The sequence below is a fragment of the Heterodontus francisci genome, chromosome 25 (genome assembly GCF_036365525.1).
Source record: "Heterodontus francisci isolate sHetFra1 chromosome 25, sHetFra1.hap1, whole genome shotgun sequence".
NCBI classification, from domain to species: domain Eukaryota; kingdom Metazoa; phylum Chordata; class Chondrichthyes; order Heterodontiformes; family Heterodontidae; genus Heterodontus; species Heterodontus francisci.
In genome coordinates this window covers 72,233,047-72,251,237 of record NC_090395.1, presented here as the reverse complement: position 1 = coordinate 72,251,237, position 18,191 = coordinate 72,233,047, and the positions used below count along the sequence as shown (strand labels likewise).

General features: G+C 43.6%; 1 protein-coding gene across 1 annotated transcript in view; it reads right to left on the bottom strand.

Annotated features, from left to right (window-relative positions):
- The window catches only part of wnt2bb (wingless-type MMTV integration site family, member 2Bb), a 56,383-nt gene extending 38,472 nt beyond the window's left edge, over nt 1-17,911 (bottom strand). Inside the window, exons 1-2 of the mRNA XM_068057490.1 lie at nt 17,352-17,911; nt 642-862 (exon numbers count right to left, since the gene is read on the bottom strand). Of these exons, the coding sequence (XP_067913591.1) occupies nt 642-862; nt 17,352-17,539 (409 nt within the window). The 5' untranslated portion in view covers nt 17,540-17,911. The remainder of the gene's footprint in view (nt 1-641; nt 863-17,351) is intronic.
- Between the last annotated feature and the right edge of the window lie 280 nt (nt 17,912-18,191).

Genomic DNA, 18,191 nt, shown 5'->3' with positions numbered 1-18,191 from the left:
AGACTCCGACTGAAATCACAAATTATTTGGAGCATCCAAAGAATAATATTTTGAAATTCCCATGAAATTGATTTCACTCCCATTAGGAAATGAGTCGATCCCTGTTATTTATTCGGGTTGCCAACTGTGGTTGGACCTATTGCTGGAGTTTCATCACATGACCTCCAGCCTTCCTAAACCAATTGGGAAATGAACAGACTATTCATTACCTGATTGCATGATTCTTGATTGTCAGTCAAACAGCTTTCTCCCCCGTCTCCAATAATTCTATAGCCAATAAATGAAAGCGTCCAAAGAAAATTTTAAAAAGTACAATTATTTTATGGTTTGATTTTTCACAGCAGTGTCCTGAAGATTAATTGTCAATTCCTGGAGAATCCAGGACAATGCTGGAGGGTTGGAACTCCTAGTTACTATTAAAGTTAGGATTTAGATTAACAATTGAATATATAGTGAAACTGATCACAACTCCCAGTCAGTAAATGAAGCTGTGTATGCGTTTGAGTGGAACGTACGTTAAAATGGGGGACATTTTAATATCAGCATACGTCCTTTCTCAATCCAGACATTGGGCACTTCTCCAGCTTTGCTTCCTTACCATTTTAAACTAGAAAGTTTTCTTTGAAAAAAACCCAACTTACTACGCAACATTACTTTGCCAAATACAGTGTGGTCCCTAGCCAGGGTGCTACAGTTCCACCTGTGGTGTCGGAATTGGTGCTGACATTCTCGGATCCACTCCTTGGCCCCTTCTCCAATCGACTGCATGATATCAGGGTGCTTCTGACACAGCTGCCGCTGTTTGTTGACCAGTCCTGGGATGTTGTCACAGATCACACGAGCCCCCAGAGCCCCAATGTACCTGTGGGAGAGACCAGGGCCGTTAGATCACACCACTTTGTCCCAACATCCCAAATACAATTTCAAATAATTTGTTTAGAGTCATAGAATGACACAGTACAGAAGGAGGCCATTCAGCCCATTCTGCCTGTGCTGGCTGTCTGAAAGAGCTATCCAATTAGTCCCACTCTCCCTGCTCTTACCCCCTAGCCTACAAATGTTGCCTTTTCTAGGGGACAGATTTAAGGCCTCGGGCAAGAGATACAGGGGGGATGTGAGGAAGACCTTTTTTATGCAGCAAGTGGTAATAAGCTGGAACTCGCTGCCTAAGAGGGTGGTGGAAGCGGAGATGATCAATGATTTCAAAAGGAAATTGGATGGGGATTTGAGCGAAATAAATTGCAAAGCTATGGGGATGGAAGGGGGGAATGGGACTGATTGGATTGCTTGATAGAGAGCCAGCATGGACTTGATGGGCCAATTGGCCTCCTTCTGCACCATAATGACTCTTAAGTATTTATCCAATTCCCTTTTGAAAGTTACTATTGAATACGCTTCCACCCACCCCCCCCCCCCCCCCCCCCCCTTTCAGGCAACACATTCCAGATCACAACAACTCATTGATTAAATCAATTTCTCTTGATCAACCCCTGGCTTTTATTTGCCAATTATCTTATATCTGTGTCCTATAAAACCCCCCCACAACACAGAATAAATAATTAAACTTCTAAATATGGAATATATAATGAACCTTCCAAATATTTTAATTCAGAGAGTTGTCGGGATCTGGAGCACTCAACTTGAAAAGGTGGATGAGGCTGATTCCATAAATCATTTTAAAATGGAGTTGGACGGGTACTTAAAGATGAGGAACTTACAGGGTTATGGACAAAAAACAGGGACGTGAGGCAAATAATGACTGTTCTTTCAAAAAGTCAGCACAGGCATGATGGGTCGAATGGCCTCCTCTCTACTTTGCCTTCTTATGATTATATAGAATATGAATATATCATTAATCCCCAAACATGGAATATATAACTTCCTCCGAATACAGACTGTGTAATAACCCCTCCCAAAGGTAGAAAATATAATAAAGAATCCCATACATCGAATATATAATGAACACATTAATGCAAAATATATAATAAATTCTCTTAAAATCAGATATCTGATATCTCCCGTTGAAGAATAGATAATAAGTGCTCCTAAATACAAAATATATTGTAAACACCTCCCAACACAGAACAAATAATAAATCTCCAGATCATGGAGTAATATCCCAAACACAAAGTCTACAATAAATGTTCCAAATGTAGACTGTGTATTAAATGTCCAAACACAGAATATATAATAAACAGGCCACATGAACATGTAATGAATGTCCCAAACCGAACATAAGAAATAGGAGCAGGAGTTGGCCAAACTGCCCCTCAAGCCTGCTCCGCCATTCAAAAAGGTCATAGTTAATCTTCTACCTGAATTCCGCTTTCCCACCCTGTCCCCTATTCCTTTAGTGCCTAAAAATCTATCGATCTCAGTCTTCAATATACTTGAAGTGACTGAGCATCCACAACCTTCTGGTGTGGAGAATTCCAAAGATTCACAGCCCTATAAACGAAGAAATTTCTCTTTATCACTGTCCTAAATGTCCAACCTTTTATCCTGAGACTATGCACCCTCGTTCTAGACTCTCCAGCCAGGGGGAAACATTCTCTCAGCATCTACCCTGTCAAGCCCTCGAAGAATTTTATATGTTTCAATGGGATCACCTCTTATTCTTCTAAACTCCAGAGAACATAGGTCCATTCTATTCAATTATGCATTCTATTGAAATGTAATCAATCCCCAAACACAGAATTTGTAACAAGCCTCCAGAAAGCATCCCCATTCTCAATACAGAATATTTATTGAACACTAAACGTACAATATATTCCAAATATAGAACGTAGAGCCATGATCGTATTGAATGGTGGAGCAGGCTCGATTGGCCATATGGTCTACTTCTGCTCCTATTTCTTGTGTTCTTGTGTACCCCTGAATACTGAATATAGTAACCTCACAGACATAAATTATATAATTTCTTGAAACAGTGAATACATAGTAACCTCCCAAAAACAGAAATTGTTATAAGCCCCAAACACAATGAATAAACTCTCAAAACACATCATAACAAATCCTTGTTACTAACTCAGGTCTGATGTAGATTGTTGGGTTCAGTAACATCAATTACTCCCATATGTGGCCTTATTGTCCTTATTAATGGGGTTGATTCACCTATATCTACTTGTATGATAGTGTCACCCATGGATATAGCAATAGGATCCCCTTCTGACCTGAACTGGGTATTCGTGCCATATACCCAAGTATGTCTATAATCTCACTGAAAACAGAGTAAGCACACACTCGGTGAGACAAGACTTAATATGAATTGTTAAGGTACTCTATTTCATAGTTGTGGTCTGATTCACTTGGTTCAATCAATAGAATTTATCTTTACGCAATGATACAAAATAAAGAATATGCCACGTTCCCCACATTAATGGGTCATCCTACTTAAGTTAAATGAGTTGGCGCATTTTCTCATTGGAAGCTCTAGGAAAATGGCAGAGTTGAGTTTCCGGAAGTTCTCTGGTTGGCTTGTAAGGCATTGAACCTCTGTCTCCCCTTCATAAGCCAAATGGTGGCAAGAGGACAGAACCAGGGGCAAGGATTCCCGATGCTGGGGGTTCTTGTATTTTAGATTGGACTAGGACATGGCCTATCAGGGGGCATCAGTAAAGCTAAATGACTTCTGATGTATCAGCCATTACAAGGGACAGCTGTGAGCTCCACTTGTATTGCCCACAAGGTGCCTAGATCCCTAAAGACAGCAATTAAAAAATTATATGTCTAAGGACAGATTGACTCCAGGGAGCAGGAGGAAGCTGGGAAACCCACCAATGTTAGGTGGAGGCTGAAAGTTGTGGGCAAGGATGATAGGTGGGCACCAGAGCAGCACCTTAAGTGGCACTTTTACCTGCCTACCCCCTGCTAGTTAGATGCTTTCCCAGTGACCTAGAAAACCCTAGCATGCTCAGTTCTGAGGAGCACCAGTGTGAATGATTCTGGTGTAATCACATGTTTGGGTCCCAAGGAATTTCACTGTCAAGGAATGTCTTCTAACTGTTCCTCCAACATCTCCAACTTTCTCTTTTTCCAACCTCACTACTAACCTGTGAGTCTTTATTTGCCTCTTTTCTGTCCCTACCTGGGCCCTGTTCCTTGTCCCTCACTCCACTATTGGAATGCGGTGGGGCTAGGGAGAAGATTGGTCAGAAGAGCTGCTAGGAAAACCTCCTTCCACACCTGTTCCCTTTCAAACTAGATTCCTACAAAGCTCAGTTGGAATGGACATTCTGTCTCCATATACTGTTAATGTTTGTTGGGAGCCTCAGGGGGGAGATGCCAAGCACACTGTTGTTGATTCTGATGACCCAGGATAAGGGTGTCAATGTCTGGCTTTAACACACACTCTCCAAATCTACAGCCTATGAAATTTCCTTTGCACATCAGTCCAAGCCCACTTTGTTATAACCCCCATCAGTTAAATGTACCTTTTCTTTTTTAAAATCCTTTCTGTGTAAAAATGGTCAAAAAAAATCTCAAATTGTGACAACGCCAAACACAGAATGTATAATACTGCGCTAACAAAAGTTACATAATAAACCTCCCATTACGAATATACATTAAACCCCCAAATAAAGAATACTAAACCTTAAACACGGAATGTATCTAATGAACCCCAAACATGGAATTTATAATAAACCCTGAACATAGACTGACCTTCCAACAGAGAGCCCAAATGCACCCAAATACCAAGTACATGCATACACACATAGACACATACAGAGTCTCACACACACATAGACACATTCACAGAGTCTCACTCACACATAGACACATACAGAGTCTCACACACACATAGACACATACAGAGTCTCACACACACATGGTCACACACACACGCACAAAAACAAACACCTATGGACATATGCAGACACACACGCACGCACACACACAGACATATATATACACACATATGCACACACAGAGTGAGGACAAAATTAAAACGTCCAAATCGCTAGTTGGGAGTAGCAGTAGGACTGGATGGACCTGTGAGTGAACCGGTGGCTGTGAAGCACTTAAATAAAGCCTGAGGCTCGAGGCCCAGACTGAGATAAATTACATTACAGTTGGGAGCAGCAGTGGGAGTGGAGTGGAGTGGAATGGTCAGTGAGACCGAGGCTGTGAACAGGCAGAATACTTTTGAATAAAGAGTTCAAAAAAAAGGGGGGGAAAAATCAAAGTTTGATATCACAGGAAAGCAGGTAAGTGACAGGTTGGTGAGTGTTTCTCTTTTGCTTTCTCTAAACTAGGGCATTGCTTTAAACTCAGAGCCGGGAAATTAAACATTTCAATCGGGGTGAGTAAAACAGTAAGTGGATTAATAATAAGAGTATTAGCACAGAACAGCTTCACCTGTGCGCAAGAGAATTTGGTGAGCATGGGAATTTGGTGAGGTAGGGTAGGAGATGCTGCTTGATATTGTTACGCAATGTGTTTTGTTGAATGATAATTTTCTTTGGTCCGCTGGCTGGAGATCTGAATTTATATTTTTTTAAAAGACATTTTAAAAGACAAGCTGCCAGCAAAGTCATCCTTTCAGCTTAAGATGATCACCTAATTTGCAACACTGTATCCTACACTGCAATGCTTGTGAGGAGAGAGACAAAATGTCTGCATTTCCCAGCAAGAACAAGACCCAGGAAGTTTAAAGGAACTACCTGTTCTCTCAGCAAGAAGAGATACTGCTAACTGCTATGTTTGACTGACTGAGTGACTGTCATGTGACAAGCCCTTCCCCATCTGTGGTTTTAAGCTGGTGTTTTCTCTGCAGCAGAGGAGAAGCTTCTGGACTCTGACACGTGCAGACCCAAGTGGGGGTCTATCTTTCTCTCTCTCTCTCTCTCTCTCCATTCCAGCTTAAAAGATTTCAAATCCTGCTGTTGACTGACCACCTTTGCATACTCTGGCTACATCCAGAAATCCCATTAGAGGAAATCATCCACATCACTATCTCCAAAAGACTCACCGAACCATCTACCTCTTTAAACTAAAAGCCTCAGGACCACTGAATTCAGCTAGAAGCCAACTGAAACTCCAAACTTCACAGACTGTATACCCCTTTTCTTCTATTGTCTCGAACTCGACCAATTTACCTTTCCCCACTCTGTAACCTAATTGTATGTGTGTAAACCTCTTGTGTGTGTGAGAGAGTGAAGGTTGGCACATTGTTTATTATTTTGTTAGTTTGGTTTAGGTATAATAAAATTAACCTCTTTCTTTGTTAACTCAAGAAAACCTGTCCGATTGGTTCTTGTTATGATCATAGCAAGTAAGTAATCAAACACCGACTGAACTGGCCAGTACATCCACTTTAAGAAAGAATTAAGTCTGTTGTGGTCAAACAAGGAGAGGGAAAAGAGGGAAGCCCTTCAACCCCTCCTCACTTGACTGTAACAATATATAAACAATAAATATAAACAAATAGGGTTGAATTAGTACTGTGGGCTAGTTACTGTAAAAATCTAAAGATATAACTAAATTTAATAAATTAAACAAGGTTATTAACTAGATTAAAACTATAAATAGACTGTTGAGTGATATTTCAAAAGTTGAAAAACCAATTAATTAAATAAAATACAATAGAGATGGCAGGGTGGGTCATGTGATGCAGCTGTAGTATGTGGGAGCTGGTGGGCACCAGTGTGATCTGCAGTAAGTGTCTGCAGCTCAAGGCACTTTGGCCCAGAGTTGATGAGCTGATGTCTGAGATTTGGATACTGCGATGCATCAGGGAGGGAAAATATTACCTGGACACTTTGTTCCAGGAGGCAGTCACACCCCTTAGATTAAGTACTTCAAATTTGGTCCCGGGTCATGTACAGGAGGATGTGACTGTGAGTGAGACAGGTATGGAGGTCCAGAAGGTAGCATTGGAGGAGCCTCAGCCCTTGCTCTTGTACAACAGGTTCGAGCTTCTTGCAGCTTGTGTGGACAAGAGCAGGACTGCAGGGAGAATGCGCAAACTGACCATTGCAGCATGCTACGAGGGCCCTTCCAGTTGGGGGAGTTAAAAGGAATGTAGTAGTAGGGGGCTGTATGGTTAGGGGGATAGATACTGTTCTCTGCAGCTGAGAGTCCTGAAGGCTGTATTACCTGCCCAGTGCCAGGGTTAAGGATATCTTCTCAGGACTGCAGAGGAACTTGGAATGGGAGGGAAAGGATCCAATTGTCATTGTCTACGTAGGTACCAACGACATTTCGGCGCAGGCTTGGAGGGCCGAATGGCCTGTTCCTGTGCTGTACTGTTCTTTGTTCTTTGACATAGGTAGGATTAGGAAAGTGGTTCTGCTGAGGGGGCATGAACAGCTCGGGGCTAAATTAAAAAACAGAACCACAAAGGTAATAATCTCTGGATTACTATCTGAGCCACAAGCAAATTGCCATAGGGTAAATAAAATCAGAGAGTTGAATGGGTATCTCAAAGATTGGTGTGGGAGAAATGGGTTTCAGTTCATTCAATTCAATTTATCCTCAACCAAGTATTCCCCTCCACTGTGATTGACAGGGCCCTCAACAGTGTCTGACCCATTTCCTGCACTTCTGCCCTCACCCCTTCCCCTCCCTCCCAGAACCATGATAGGGTTCCTTCCTGTTGTCCTCACTTTCCACCCCACCAGCCTCCACATCCAAAGGATCATCCTCCGCCATTTCCGCCACCTCCAGCACGATGCCACCAAACCCTCCCCTCCCCGTCAGCATTCCGAAGGGATCATTCCCTCCACGACACCCTGGTCCACTTCTTCATCGCCCCCAACAACTTGTCCCCTTCCCATGGCACCTTCCCATGCAATCGCTGGAGTTGCTATACCTACCCTTTTACCTCCTCTCTCCTCACCATCCAAAGCCCCAAAAACTCCTTCCAGGTGAAGCAGCGATTTACTTGTACTTTTTTTAATGTAGTACACTGTATTCCCCGCTCACAATGCAATCTGCTCTACACTGGGGAGATCAAACACAGATCGGGTGACCGCTTTGCGGAACACCTCCGCTCAGTCCGTAAGCATGACCCCGAGCTTCTGGTTGCTTGCCATTTTTATTCACCACCTTGCTCTCATGCCCACATTTCTGTCCTTGCCCTGCTGCAGTGTTCCAGTGAAACTCAATGTAAGCTTAAGGAACAGCATCTCATCTTCCGACTAAGCACTCTACAGCCTTCTGGACTCAATACTGAGTTCAACAATTTCAGAACATGACTGCCATTTTAATTTTTTAAATAAATGTATTTATTTACTTTATTTTTTAACCATGTGCCTGTCTTTAACCTGTTTTACATGTTTGTGCTTTTGGACAGAACTGCTCATTATTCTGCCATTAACACTCTCTCTGGATTAATGCTTTGTTTTTTACTAATTATTAGCACTTCCTTTGCCTCTTGTTCTGTGACATCTCGGTCATTTAATCTCTCCTGCCCTCTGCCCTATCACACACCTTCTCTTTTGTGCTTCTTCCCCCCTCCCCCCTCTCACTTGCTCACAGTCTATTACATTTCTAATCTTTGCCAGTTCTGATGAAAGGTCACAGACCTGAAACGTTAACTCTGTTTCTGTCTCCACAGATGATGCCAGACTTGCTGAGTATTTCCAGCACTTTCTATTTTTATTTCAGATTTCCAGCATCCGCAGTATTTTGCTTTTATTCAATTCATGGGGCACTGGCATCAGAACTGGGTAAAGAGGGAGCTGTGCCATTGTGACGGGCTTCACTTGAACCATAAAATAAAAGCAAAATACTGCAGATGCTGGAAATCTGAAATAAAAACAAGAAATGCTGGAAATACTCAGCAGGTCTGGCAGCATCTGTGAAAAGAGAAGCAGAGTTAACGTTTCGGGTCAATGATCCGAAGAAGGGTCACTGACCCAAAACGTTAACTCTGCTTCTCTTTTCACAGATGCTGCCAGACCTGCAGAGTGGTCCCAGCATTTCTTGTTTTTATTTCACTTGAACCATGCTGGGGGCAAGTTTCCAGACAAATTGAATAACTAGGGTTGTAGAGAGGGCTTTAAACTAAATAGTGCATGGGAGGGTTCAGGTGAGGGGACATTTAGAAAGTTAAAGAGAAAGGACATGGCAATAGTGCAGGGTAGCATCATGGGTAATGATAACCAGAGTGTGACAGGAAGGGACAGAGCATACAAACATAAGAGTGTAGCAACAAATAGGGTCAAAGTAGGGAAAAATGTTAAAAAGACAAAATCAAAAGCTCTTTTTCTGAATGCATGAAACATTCATAAAAATCGATGAATTGATAACACAAATAGAAATAAATGGATATGATCTGATAGCCATTACAGAGACATGGTTGCAAGGTGACCAAGGCTGGGAACTGAATGTTCAGCGGTAGTGACATTTCAGAAGGATAGGCAGACAGAAAAGGGAGGTGGGGTAGCTCTGTTAATAAGAGATGAGATCAGTACAATGATGAGAAATGGTCTGGTCTTGGAAGATCAAGATGTAGAATCAGTTTGGATGGAGATAAGAAATAGCATGGGAAAAAGTCACTGGTGGGAGTAGTCTACAAGAAAAAACTGTTCCTATTAACTAATGGTACAAGGATTGGGGGAAAGTTTTAGGCAAGAGATGCAAGGGGAGAATGAGGAAGCATATTTTATGCAACAGCTGGTAATGACCTGGAACTTGTTGCCTACAAGGATGGTAGAAGCAGGGACAATCAATGACTTCAAGAGGACGTTGGATGGCCACTTAAGGGAAATAGACTTGCAGGACTATGGGGATTGAGCAGGGGAGTGGGACTGACGGGATAGCTCCATGGAGAGCTGGGAAGGACTCGATGGGCTGATTGGCCTCCTTCTGTGCTATAAATGACTCTATGCCTCTTTGGGGAGAATTTTATGCTCCTTCAGTGGTGGGTTTGGAGGCGGGGAGAGCATAAAATCGAGTGGAATGGTGGCGAGGGAGTTCCCGCCACTATCCTGCCTCAGCCAAAATTTAGTCCGGGGTGGGAAGACATGTGAACGGCCTTTCCACTCCGCCGCCAACTGAGGCCTTAACTGGGCAACTAATACCCAATTAAGGGCCTCTTCCCGCTGTAGCCGCAATTAACCGTGAGGTGGGCGGCCCTGTCGCCACACGAGAAGCACAGCACGTAAAACCGTGCGGGATGCTTCCCGGCTCTGGGGTGGGAGGCGGGGTGGTCCGCTGAGGGCCACCACCCTGTCCTTGCTGCTGAACCCCCCTCGTCCCCTGCCATCCATGACCCCCACTCCGTGGGACCCCTCCTGCCCTGACCTACCTGAGGCCTGGTTTCAGCGATGCTCCATGGCCTCTGGTGAGTGCACCTCCAGCAGCAGCCACCACCTCCGTGGTGGTGCTGCAGCTGCCGGCCTCTGATTGGCCAGCAGCTCTGCAAGGGCGGGACTTCCGGTGCCGGGGTCCTTGATCCCATAGTAGGCCTGCTACTGTCCAATTAAGTGCCTGATTGGCACTAAATTCGGTGGGCCTTCCGTAGAAGAGGCGATGTGGGTTTCTTCGGATGTTGAGACCCACGCTGCCAGGATAAAACTCCCCCCATGACTCTATTGGCCCCCTAATAGTAGCTACACTGTCGGATTAGAATATAAATCAAAAAATGATGGGGGTTTGTGTGAAACGTACTGCAATAATCATGGGTGACTTTAATCTTTTATATAGATTGGACAAGTCAAATTGGCAAAAATAGCCTTGAGGACGAGATCACAGAGTGTATTTGGGACAGTTTCTTAGAACAATACATGGTGGAACCAACCAGGGAGCAGGCTATTTTAGACCTGGTAGTTTGTAATGAGACAGGATTAATTAATGATCTCATAGTAAAGGATCCTCTAGGGAAGTGTGATCTTAATATGCTTGAATTTCACTTCAGTTTGAGGGTGAGAAACTTGGTCTGAAACTAGTGCCTTAAACTTAAATAAAGGCAATTACAAAGATATGAAAGAAAGACTTGCATTTGTATAGCGCTTTTCACGGCCACCAAACATCTTAAAGCAATTTATAGCCTATGAAGTACTTTTGAAGCATAGTCACTGCCATAATTTAGGAAACACAGCAGCCAATTTGTGCACAGCAAGCTCCCACACCTCAGAGGGAAGATGGGGCTTCAGTGTAATGTCACATCTAAACTCCAGCACCTCCTCAATACTCCACAGAAGCATCAGCTTAGATTTTTATGCTTAAATTCTGGAATGAGTCGTGAACCCACAACCTTATGACTCACAGGCAAGACTGCTACCAACTGAGCCATAGCTAATCATTGAAAAGAAAGCTGGCTAAAGTGAACTAGGAAAATAGATTAAAAAGTAAAATCAGCAGTGGCAGACATATTTCATAATTCACAACAAAAATATATTCCATTGAGAAAGAGAAACCCAACGGGAAGGGTGAACCATCTGTGCTAACTAAGAAATTAAAGATCAAATGGAAAGAAAAGGCATACAATGTTGCAAAGATTAGTGATGGGCCTGAAGGTGGGGAAGATTTTAGAAACCAGAAAAAAAATGACAAAAAAAAGAAAGAAAATAGATTATGAGAGTAAATTAGCAAGAAATATAAAAACAGACAGTAAGAGCTTCTACGTGTATATAAAAAGAGAGTAGCTAAAGTAAACGTTGGTCCCTAAAAGGATGAAATTTGGGAATTAATAATCGCAAACACAGAAATGGCAGACACTTTGAACAACTGTTTTTTTATCTGTCTTCACAGTAAAAGATCCAAAAAGCATCCCAATGATAATAGAAAATCAGGGAGAAAAAGAGAGGGAGGAACTTAAAACAATTATGATCATGAGAGAAAATGTACGAGGCAAACTAATGGGACTAAAGGCTGACAAGTCCCTTAGACCTGCTGGCCTGAATCCTAAGGTCTTAAAGGTAGTGGCTGCAGAGATAGTGAATGCATGGGTTGTAATATTCCAAAATTCCCTAGATTCTAGAAAGGTCCCAGTGGATTTGAAAACCACAAATGTAACGCTCCCTATTCAAGAAAGGAGAGAGACAGAAAGCAGGAAACTATAGGCCAGTTAGCCTAACATCATTGGGAAAATTCTGGAATCCATTATTAAGTAGTAGCAGGACATTTAAAAAATCATAATTCAATCAGGCAGAATCAACATGGTTTTATGAAAGGGAAATCGTGTTTGCCAAATTTATTAGAGTTCTTTGAGGATGTAACAAGCAGGGTGGATAAAGGGGAATAGTAGATGTAGTGTATTTGCATTTCCAAAAGGCATTTGATAAGGTGCCACATTAAAGGTTGCTACACAAGATAAGACCTTATGGGTGTTGGAAGGAATGTATTAGCATGGAAAGAAGATTGGCTAACTACCAGAAAACAGATTATTGGGATATATGTTTTATTTTTGGATTGACAAGCTGCAACCAATGGGATGGCAGAGGGATCTATATTAATGACTTGGATGAAGAGACCGAGTGTATTGTAGCCAAATTTGCTGACGATACAAAGATAGGTAGGAAGGCAAGTTGTGAGGAGGACACAAGAGCCTGCCAAGGGATATAGATAGGTTAAGTGAGTGGACAAAATTTTGACAGATGGAGTATAATCTGGGAAAATGTGAGGTTATCCACTTTGGTGGGAAGAATAGAAAAGCAAAATATTGTTTAAATGGAGAGGCTACAGAATGCTTCGGTTCAGAGGGATCTGGGTGTCTTCGTACATGAAACACAAGAAGTTAGCATGAAGGTACAGCACGTAATAAGGAAGGCAATTGGAATATAGGCCTTTATTGCAAGGGGGATGGAGTACAATAGTAGGCAAATCTTGCTACAACTGAACAGGGTATTAGAGTACAACACACAGTTTTGGTCCAAACAAAAACAAGAAATGCTGGATTCACTCAGCAGGTCTGGCAGCATCTGTGGAAAGAGAAGCAGAGTTAACGTTTCGGGTCAGTGACCCTTCAAAGAAGGTTAACTCTGCTTCTCTTTCCACAGATGCTGCCAGACCTGCTGAGTGAATCCAGCATTTCTTGTTTTTGTTTCAGATTTCCAGCATCCGCAGTATTTTGCTTTTATTACACAGTTTTGGTCTCCTTATTGAAGGAGGGATACACTTGCAATGGAGGCAGTGCAGAGATGGTTCATTAGGTTGATTTGTGGGATGAAGGGGTTGCCTTATGAGGAAAGGTTGAGCAGGTTGGGCCGATACCCATTGGAGTTTAGAAGAATGAGAAGTGATTTTATTAAAACATATAAGATTCTGAGGGGGCTTGACAGGGTAGATGCTGAGAGGATGTTTCCCCTCGTGTGGGAATCTAGAACATGGGGGCATAGATTCAGAATAAGGAATTGCCCATTTAGGACAGAAATGAGGAGGAATTTCTTTTCTCCGAGGATTGTGAATCTTTGGTATTCTCTATCCCAAAGAGCAGTGGAGGCTGGGTCATATTAAAGGCTGAGATAGTCAGATTCTTGAACTATAAGGTAGTCAAGGGTTATGGAGGCAGAGAAGTGGAGTTGAGGCCACAATTTGATCAGCCATAATCTTATTGAATGGTGGAGCAGGCTCGAGGGGCCAAATGGCCTGCTCCAGCTCCTATTTCTTATGTTATGGTTTTCTTCAGTTAAATGGCATGAACCTAAATGATACTCGTCTCTAAATAGAAAGTGTTGAGGTTATTCAATCAGATGGGAAGGAACTGCAGCAGGACTCGAGTAGATTTTGCCTTGAAGATCGGGAACCTGATGTCGGGGTTATTTCCGGGTCATGAGCCTACTCAGTGTGGCAGTGCTGAATTTTATATGAGGTGGCCAGTTAGGGATGGCAGGTCAGGTTCCGGAGACGGGAATTGCAGACCGTGTGGCCCACAGTGAGGGAGGCGGCAGCCGTCACTGTGCGGTCAGCAGGCGTGCTGCTAAGGCCCAGGCAGCAGGAGCGGCAGGGAAGCACTGGAGCTGCCATCAGTATCAGAGGAGCCTGTGACAATCGGAGACTTCCCGCCTCTAGGAATTCCACACTTAATAGCAAGGCTGTGACATGGGCAAACAGCAGCTTGCTGTTTTCCTGCTGGAAACATTTAGATTTCCTTCAGCTGTAACACAGCCTCAACCTCCTCATTTGCCAGAGGATGGACAGAGCAGGGGGCCCACGCGACGCTGACAAAATTACTGTGCGGCTGCAATAATCTCCCTTCAGTGGCTCCTTAATTAACTTGATTGCATTCCTGCCGCTGCCACGCGGGTTGCCAATGCTGCTGTACACCTGCCCCCCGGAAAAGCGTGAGGTGGTGCAAGCACGTCGGGGAGCCGGTCTGAAGCTTTTTAGTGCAACTTTCCTGCCTCTCCGCCTCCAAAGCCATCTCCACTGGGCTGGAAAAACTCTGCCTCAATGGTTTACTGCTGCGAAACTAAGAGCAACATCAGATACTGGGTTATCACTCAAATAACCTGGAATTCAGTCTCCCAGTTGGGGGTGCAGATTATACTGATACTGCATTATACACAAACAGAAGGACATCAAGGAGGTTTACGGGCTGTGTTTCTATTGTCGATAATCCTCTACTGATCCCTGAGGCTAGATTCTGAGGCTGGGAAATATACGCTTTAATTAAAGGGGCTGTACTGTAATTTTAATTAAAAGGATCCTGCCTCAAAACAACAAGTAAAAGTATAATTACTTGCATCTTGTATCACTATTTTAGGATACATTTCAAAACGTTTTATGATGAGGGGATGAGAGAAAAGAAAATAAGATAAGGAGGGTTTAAAACAACAGAAAACAAGTCATGGGTAGAGAGTTGAGGAGGAGATAATGAAGACTTGAGTGAAAATATAGGAAGTAGGTTCTTAAGAGAAGACCTATGACAGTATTGGAGGGGTTTAAAGAGGGTGCTGCAGGGGTATGGTGAGGCAAGGTGGTGGAGGAATTTTAACCTTGGTGTGTTGGGAGTCAAGAGAGTGTAGGTCAATGAGACCAGGAGTAAGCGGTGAGTGAGTGTTAGTGAGAGACAGTGAAGAGTGGAGAATGGGGTGTGGTATTAGAGGATGACATGTGTGTGGAAAACAGGGGAACAGAGGAGCAAAAGGGAGAAGGACAAGGGAGGTGGAGGATGTTAATTGTATATTAAGTGTGTTTAATTGTATTTAGGTGGGGTGGGCATTAACTGGGGATTCACTTGTGCTCCTCTACATAGGAACAGTCTGAAACTATGGTGGTTGGGCTAGGAGGTGCATGTTTGTAATGTGTATCTCTGTAAATAAAAGCCTATAAAAGTGCATAAAGATTGGCTCCGGCTCTATCTTTCGCCACCAGGCTTCCTGGAGTATAACAGAGGACAACGCGTGGCGAGTTGGGGGAGGAAGTGAAGAGGACATTAGAGAAATTGAATCCAGAGCTGGCAAAAGCATAGGTAAGGTTTTCAGTAGTAGAGTGGCTAAGATAGGGACAAGGGCAGTGAGATAATAGCGGTGTCAATAGCTGGTCTTGCTGTTGGACAAGGTGTGGGGGTTTGAAGCTCATCTGTGGGGAGAACAGGACAACATGATTTTTAGCATTCTGGTTCAGCTGAGCGAGAGGTTGGGAAAGAGGAACAGAGGGAGTTGACGGGGGCCAAAAAAAGTGGATTCCATCCTCCTAATGTTCTGTTGGAGGAAATTCCAACTAATTGACAGCTTTCTGTCCAAGTCCGACAGTAGAGAGGTGGTCACGGGGTTTACATAGAAACATAGTAATAGGAGGAGGACATACAGCCCCTTGACCTTGTTCTGCCATTCAGCTAGCTCATGGTTGATCTGTATCTTATCCATCTCCCCGCCTTGGTTCCATAACCCTTAATCCCCTTACCCAACAAAAATCTATCAATCTCAGTTTTGACATTTTCAATTGACCCCTGGCGTCAACGGCTTTTTTGGGAATTTCCACTACCCTTTCTGCTTCCTGATATCATCCTAGCTCTAATGTAGCAGTGGATGCCTGTCAGGTACATGTACAAGCCAACTCCATGCTTGCAAATGATTTCACAAAGCAGTACGTATGGGCAAGGAAGAGGGCTGGGTGGGGGGTGAGGGCGGAGGTTGCGGGGTGCGAGGGATGGAACCTTGGGGAACTGGGGAGATTTTCAGAAGTGACAATGCAGTAGAGGAGTTGTTACCAGAGATGTTTGGGCTCTGTTCTCACGGGTGGGGGTGGAACCATCCAGGGGTAACCCAACATAGCCGCCAGCCGAGAAGCCATGTTGGAGGAGGGTCGGCAGTGACGAACACTGCAGCAAGGAAGGAAAGAACTGCATTTTTATAGCACCTTTCACAATCTCAGGACATCCCAAAGCGTTTCAAAGCCAATGAAGTACTTCTGAAGTGGCCACTGTAGTAATGCAGGAAACACGGCAGCCTATTTGTGCACAGCAAGCTCCCACAAACAGTAATGTGATCATGGCCATCAGTTTTTTTGTGAATGTTGGTTGAGCAATAGATATTAGCCAGGACACCAGGGAGAATGTCCCTGTTCGTCTTCGAAATAGTACTGTGGGATCTTTTACATCTACTAGACAGGGCCTCAGTTTAACGTCTCATATGAGAGGTGAATCTCTGAAGTGGGAGTCTACCTATGACCTTCTGACTTGGAGGTAACTAAGCCATAGCTGAGGGCAGAAAGGTTGGGAGGATTAGGAAGGATAACCACCGTCCCAGGCACAGAGCATGATAATTATGACTTTGTCCAGGGGGATCATGGTGTTGTGAGCTGGGTGGAAAGGGGATTGAGAGGGGTTCAAACAGGAATTGGAAACATCACAAAGTATTACATAGAAATTGCAACACAAAAACAGGCCATTCAGCCCAACTGGTGCTTGTGCTCCATATAAGCCCCCTTGCACCTTACTTCATCTCACCCTATCAGCATAACCTATTCCTTTCTCCCCCATGTGTTTATCCAGCTTCCCTTTAAAGGCATCTATGCTATTAGCCTCAACTACCAACTCGAAAGTTCCACATTCTCACCACTCACTGGGTAAAGACGTTTCTCCTGACTTTCCTATTGGACTTACTGGTGACTATCTTATATTTATGGCCCCTATATGGTCTCTCCCAGAAGTGGTAGCATCTTTTCTACATCTACCCTATCGTAACACTTCATAATTTTAAAGACCTTGATTAGGTCACTCCTCAGCCTTCTCTTTTCCAGAGAAAAGATCCCCAGCCTGTTCAATCTTTTCAGAGAGTTATAACTTCTCATTTCTGGTATCATCTTAGTAAATCTCTTTTGCACCTTCTCCAGCACCTCTATATTCTTTTTTGCAAAACGGAGACCACCTTGAAATAAAAGGGCTCCCCATCCCGCAAACCAGTCAACAAAACAAGCGGGAGTGATTTTGGTCATGATTTTGAATGAATCGGACTTACCACCAGGAAGACTCCACTCGCGGTGTCAGCGTGAGTAGTATTAATATAAAGGCAAGGTAAAGTCTGGAGCAGGTACTAGTCCCATCACTGCTGGCTGTCCTATTAATCTGTCTGACACCTTCTTTGCCTGAGGTGTGGGACATTTTCCAATGCAGCCCCGACTCCTGTGCTCTGGTCCGCCCAGACATTGCGTTCGTTTCAACAACAAAAAAAATCCACAATCTTGCAGAAGATTAACAAGGTTTATGCACAATCAATTCTTCCCGATGTCTTCAAGTTGTCAATGGTTGTGTTTTAAAAAAAAAACAAGATTTTAACATGTTAAATCTATCCTCTGATGTGGCCGGATTTTCATCCTTTGCACTGACACCTCAAATTAATCTGTAAATTTCCCTTTAGTAAAGTCGGAGCAGAGACGGGTGATCGTGGCTTTTAACTGAATGCTTTCTCTTTCTCTCTCCTTCTCTTCCCCCTCGCTCTCTCTCTGTGCTTTTTTGGTTGCTGGCACTGGGAGCACACCGTTCGGGTCTGCAGTGAAGCACTGGCCGTTTGTGATTGTCTCCGTTCCTCTCCTACTGGATGAAGTCAATAACAGTGCTGTGTGAGAGAACAACCCTGGCACTCTTGGCTGTCGACTGGCGATCTACTCGCTGACACCAAGCCTGGAGCTACAGCTGCAGATTCCAAAAAGCACCACATCCCCACCTGCTGGAGCAAAATTACACACACTCACTCACGCAGACACACACAGAGTTCAGGAGATGTACAAAGGCTTAAAGTGATTAAATACCTAATACTAAACTGCTGCACCTGGGTCCTAGAGCCCATAGGAATTTGTTG